Source organism: Stenella coeruleoalba (assembly GCF_951394435.1).
Source record: "Stenella coeruleoalba genome assembly, chromosome: 13".
NCBI lineage: Eukaryota > Metazoa > Chordata > Mammalia > Artiodactyla > Delphinidae > Stenella > Stenella coeruleoalba.
In genome coordinates this window covers 13,996,238-14,002,237 of record NC_137159.1, presented here as the reverse complement: position 1 = coordinate 14,002,237, position 6,000 = coordinate 13,996,238, and the positions used below count along the sequence as shown (strand labels likewise).

The 6,000-nt window shown below is 49.8% G+C and overlaps 1 protein-coding gene across 1 annotated transcript in view; it reads right to left on the bottom strand.

Moving 5' to 3' along the window:
* Positions 1 to 454: 454 nt before the first annotated feature.
* CHMP3 (charged multivesicular body protein 3) overlaps positions 455 to 6,000 on the bottom strand; it is an 81,983-nt gene continuing 76,437 nt past the window's right edge. The window contains exons 4-6 of the mRNA XM_079940488.1: positions 4,614 to 4,735; positions 1,337 to 1,451; positions 455 to 986 (exon numbers count right to left, since the gene is read on the bottom strand). Of these exons, the coding sequence (XP_079796614.1) occupies positions 844 to 986; positions 1,337 to 1,451; positions 4,614 to 4,735 (380 nt within the window). The 3' untranslated portion in view covers positions 455 to 843. The remainder of the gene's footprint in view (positions 987 to 1,336; positions 1,452 to 4,613; positions 4,736 to 6,000) is intronic.

Genomic DNA, 6,000 nt, shown 5'->3' with positions numbered 1-6,000 from the left:
CTCCTGGCTTTGAGAAAGCACTGATATGTACGCCCATATCCCATATATCCAAGACAGTCAGCTTAACGCAGGGAAAGGCAATCAGAGGGTGAAAGAGGCCTAATCTCACAGCTGTCTGCAACTTGCAATGGGAAGGAAAGGGAGGAAAGCTACAGACACACACACACCCCTCAGGACACACATGATATAGTTCCCCAGCCAACAAGACAAGGGGTCACAATCCCCAAGGATACTTTTGCTTACACAGATGACAAAAAGCAGAAGAGTAGCTCGCACAGCACATCTGTGAAGGCTGGGGAGCACAGGGTCCACAGAGCAGAAGCCCTTTCAGCTGAGCTTCTGAATCCCATGTGCCCTGCTATAGCACCTCCTCTTTCCAAGGCCAACATATAAAATAATTTGGGACAGCAAACACCTTGAAAGTTCATTGCACCCAACAATCTACAATGAGACCAAATGTTAAAGCAGAAATTTATTAAAATCCATTTATATAGTGTTTTACAGACCAAAAAAAAATATACAGAGTCCTCAACATTCAGGCAATCGACTCTATTCTCCGAAGTGCTTCGTGAGAAGACACACTTCTTTGCCCTCATCCCCCAAAAGATACTTCTGTTTATTCCCCTGAAAATGATGCATTTATTACACTGCCTCTCAAAACAATTCCATTGAGATCCCCAAACCTCTGCAGAGAGTGAAGAGAGATTAGCAGAGAACATTCTCCAGAACGCAGTGCCTCACCCAGAGGTGTAGTGCAAGAGATACAGAAAACGGCGGAGGCTTCAAGGAGTGCGCGCCCGGTGACAGGGCCGGAGGAGAGCCTGCGGGCCTGGCTGGGCGGCCCTAGCTGCGGAGTGTGGCCAGACGGGACTGCATGGCCTCCAGGGCCTCTTCCTCCTCCTCATCTTCTGATGCAGCCATCGCTCCTGCAAGTTCAGGCTCTGGGAGGGCGTCGGTCACCTTACTAGGTGCTTTGCCCAAGGCCCCTGTAAAGAGACAGCAGGCAGATCAACAAAACATCAGCTTAAGCAAGTGGTCCCTCATTTTCTCTGTCCTCCATACCTGGTTCAGTTTGACAAGAAACAGAAAAGGGGCAATAAAACAGCTGTTTGGGTGGGGTTTTGCTCACTATGACAAATGTGTGCAAACACCAACTTCTAATGATATGAAAGTCATAATAACTAAGGATTTTGATTGTTAGAACTTTGGTTCTAATCTAAAATAACAAATGTAGAAGGGAGTCATAATCTAAAGAAAAAGCTACTAGTTAATCTTGCGGATGCAAGAAGAACGGCCATAAAAGGAGAGGGGAAAGAGGAAGGATCTTGGGTCATACCTGCGGTGATTTCAAACAGAATTTTGTCAATTTCCATTTCTGCTGCTTCTTCCATTTCTTCTTGATCATCCATGCTTTCAAAAGTGTCCTCTAACATCTCTTCTATGATCCCAGCCTAAACACAGAATAAACCATGTCACTTCCCACAACTGTTTTATTCTTTTTTATAAATTTATTTATTTATTTTTTATTTTTGGCTGCGTTGGGTCTTCATTGCTGCACGCGGGCCTTCTCTAGTTGCAGCAAGCGGGGGCTACTCTTCGTTGTGGTGCGCGGGCTTCTCATGGCAGTGGCTTCTCGTTGCGGAGCACGGGCTCTAGGCACGCAGGCTCAGTAGTTGTGGCACACAGGCTCAGTAGTTGTGGCTCGCGGGCTCTAGAGCACAGGCTCAGTAGTTGTGGCACGTGAGCTTAGTTGCTCCGCGGCATGTGGGATCTTCCCGGACCAGGGCTCGAACCCATGTCCCCTGCATTGGCAGGCGGATTCTTAACCACTGCGCCACCAGGGAAGCCCCCGCAACTGTTAAATCCATTCCCAGCAGGCGCCCCTATGGGCCCAGCATCAACCGAGCTCTGGTGTCTCCAAGTCCTGTCCACGCTTTCAAGAGCTAAGCCACAGACAGCTGGCTGCAGGCAACACCGCATGCTGTCTGCCCTCTCTGGAGGAAGCAAAAAGCCAAAGGGAAATTGCTCTCCAAATTTAGTACCAAGGTTGGAGGGGGGTGCCTCTATCAGCAGAGCTTCACAAAGTAACTCAGACGGTAACGCAGCACGTGGGGAACAACTTGCAGAGATGAGAGGGTGCTGTCCCGGGAAGCATTTGCCCTGACGTTGCAAATCTATGCGTGCAGGAGTTGAAATACAGTATGAAAACTGGCTGGAGTCACAGTAGACACTATGATAACAAATACCAAGAGCGAGGTGGGGCTCCACGGAACCCCGAAAAGGCCTGTACTTCAGCACATCCAAGTTATAGCTGCTGGCCCAGGGCCTGCAGGGTCCTGGCAAGGATCAACCAATTCACCGAAGCCTGAGAGAACTGATAAGACAGTGTTTCGGGGCCCAACAAGGCAGTGCCTTCCACATTCCCTACTGGAAGCCCTGTGCCTGGTAGCCTGAAGCCAGCCAGTCAGCCTCCTTCGTTCTCAAGAGCACAGCGCCACTGCGGGCACGAGAAAACTGCTCTCCAACACCAGCCAACACAAGCAGACCCTGCGGTCTTCCTGAATGAGCAGTGTCATGCGAGCGCAAGGTCACGTCTGGCAGCTCCAGCCCTGGCTCTCCTGCACTCAGCCAGGGCATGACTCTCACTGACCATGCTGATGGTATCAGATTTAAAGCAAGCCCTCTCTCCTGCCTGTCCTGCTGTCAGACCACTCAAGTGACTCTTAATGGCATGAATCTAGCTAGTTCCATATTCTGCCCGTGCTCAGACCTTTCGCTCCCAACCAAAAGGAACAAATTCACATTCAAGGATACAAGTGGAGCCCTGTGGCCTGGGTGAATGGATCTTAGTGCTGGAGGCTAGTGGAAAAGAGGCTCAATACGTACTCACCATCCCAGTTAAAAGAGCCTAGGGCAGACTGACTAACAGCCCTCCACATCCTGGAGGGACAAGTGGCCATTCACTTACACATTCATCCAACCAGCAAACATTTGTCAAATGTATGCCCTGTGCCACACGCCAGGCCAGGGTCTGGGGACAAATGGAATGACTGAGATCATGTCGTTGCCCTCGACACGCTGGGACCCCGCCAGAGGCTTCAGTTTGCACCTGGAGATGCACCCTTGATGAATTCAGGAAATATTTACTATCTACTACATGCAGGCCCTCCTCCAAATCTATACTATGCTCAGTATTCAGAAACTTTTGTGGAAAAGATCCCAGATTCTAAAAAAAGACTCCGCCCCTCAGATCCTGGTGGCTACGTAAGTCAGAGTGAGCAGGCCTGAAGTCATTTCAGAATTACCTTGTTGCCCAGTGCTAGATGGACAGGCATCACAACCTGGGCGATGAGACATCCACACGCCACTTGTAAAGGACAGACCCCGCTGACCTGGTGCCCTCCTGATGACTGCCCAAGGATTTCTCATTCCAAAGACCTGGGCTCTGGCCTTTTTATGTTGCCTTTCTTTTCTATCAATTTTCTTCTCCAGTTCCCCTCTCCCATGCCCTAGAGCCCTGTTTAGAACTCAAGTTCATACATAAAATTCCCTAGGAGGAAGGGAGGCAGCTTCTCTGCACAAGCTGCAAACAAGAATTTGAGGTGTACCGTCTGGGCTCTCAGGCCACGGGTTCAAAGTGTGAAACAGCACCTGATGAGGCACCTCTTATCACCATGTCCTCTGAGGCAGCTCAGGCATCTGTGCTCCAACCCCAGATCTGTCACCTCCTACCAAAGTCACTCAGATAAGTTACCTGGCAACTTGAAGACTCAGTTTCCTACTCCTGTATAAAATGGGGAAAAAAATCCCTACCTCCCAAGGTGGCTGGGAGGACTTTCTAGGAGAGCATGTGTGCTGCACCACTGGCAGGTGGGGGCTCAGTAACTACACCCTGTCCCCCATCTGAAGGCCACCAGGACAGGTCCCTGCCCGGCCCTGATCCCGGGGCACTAGGTGTTTACTGCTTTCTGTTTGGTTCTCAGTTTCCTTTTCTAGTCTAAGACGGGGTCAGCCAACGACAGCCTGCAGACCAAACCCAAGCCACTGCCTACTTTCATAAATAAAGTTTTATAGGAACCCAGTCATGACCGTTTGTTTACACGTGATCTACGGCTGCTTTCATGCTACAGGTAGAGCTGAGTAGTTACAACAGAGACGTATGGCCCACAAGGTAGAAACTACATTTACTACCCAGCCCTTTACAAAAAAAGTTTGCCCGTCCCTGGTCTTGAAACCTCCCTTGCCAGCTTTGCCAACACTCCCCTGGGACAAACAGAGGAACCTGGGTTTCTTTCTGTTTCCTTGTTCATGTCAGAACCCATAAATCCTAGGTCGCCGAATCCCACGCAGTTGCTTCCTGGGTCTCCCACCTCCCCTAGAGCTCTGGGTATACTCTCGCTTCTTCTAAGGAACACCCTGGCAATCTGACCCAGCCTCTGCCACGCTCAGCTCAGACAGTTTCAACCAATGTTAACAGCTGCTCCTCTGTCCTCAAAATCATTTCTGTCTGGCAACAGTGGCCTGTCTACTCCTGCCCAGCCCCGGCCCTACAGCCCCTGCCGCTTGCTGACTCTTAGCGCTTTGGAACAGGACACAGGGTGGCCCCAGGGCACCTTCATCATCTCTTTGGACAGCTCCCGCATGGTGGCCTGGATTTCTGGGATCTTCACCAGACTCTGCATGGCCTTCATCACTTCTGTGCTCCTCTGCAGGGAACCAGCCACTCGCAAAACCGCTGAAAGGGAAAGATGACAGTCAGGATTGCTCAACAGAATGTGACGCAGGATGGAATAAAGAAAGACAGTCAAGGGCTCCTCTGGTGGTGCAGTGGTTGGGAGTCTGCATGCCGATGCAGGGGACATGGGTTTGTGCCCCGGTCCGGGAAGATCCCACGTGCCGCAGAGCGGCTGGGCCCGTGAGCCATGGCCGCTGAGCCTGCGCGTCCGGAGCCTGTGCTCCGCAACGGGAGAGGCCACAGCAGTGAGAGGCCCGCGTACCACAAAAAAAAAAAAAAAAAAAAAAAGAAAAGAAAGACAGTCAAATCAAAAGCTATTCTAATAAAAGTCAGCAATAGTGGGCGGCCTCCCAAAGCTCTTTATGTGCCCGTAGACTACATTGCTGTCCTTGGACCAAGACTGGCTTTCCTAAATTGTGTGCTACTTTGGTTACAATAGGCACAAACTCTCCGAGCACCCACACCAACCGGCTGATCTGGAGAATGGCCTGAAAGCCTGCATCTGACCTTTAGGGAAGGAAGCCAGCTAGGCGTGATGTCACCCCCAGGACAAGTCACACACGGGAGGAATGGCTCTAGGCGGGCCTTGCTGGGGCCACACTGGAAAAGAGGCTTTAAGCAACCCAAGCAGTGCTCCCCACACACCAGCCTACGGAGGGTGGCTGCCCGGGAGGGGCCTGCTGCTGGTCCACAGGAAAATGAGAGTGAGTATGTGTCAGTGTGAGACAGCTACAGCTCCTCGTTACAAAAAATGTTCCGTTGTCTGAGATCATACACATACTATATATTCTTTAAAAGAAATCGTGGTAGTAACAAATGATCATTTCTCCCCCCTGAAGTCTTTAACATGTCAAAATAAAAGCTGGCAACCCTTCAAATCTGTTTTGAAATTTCATGAGACTTAAAAGTTCTGAGAAATGCCTCACTTCCAGCTGTTCACCAAAACCGGTGCACAGGGCTCCCCAGCTACCCCAGGAATCACCACCAATCCACCTCTGTATAAATCCAGACTCCAGGAAGCTAAGGAAAACAAGGGGCAAGGAAACAAGAGGAACCAGAGAAATGCCTGTCTGACATACATAGCATTTTGTGATTTTTCTAAAGGAGTAAGGAAGTTTGCTAGTTGCAGAGAATACTTCTTTTCCCTTGACACTGAAAAGGGAAAGTAAAATATTTATCTATTTATTAAGATCAGTCTAATTATAGAGAAGAAGTATTAAGAATCTGTATGGCTGAAATAAGCAATAAATTATATATGCCATTAT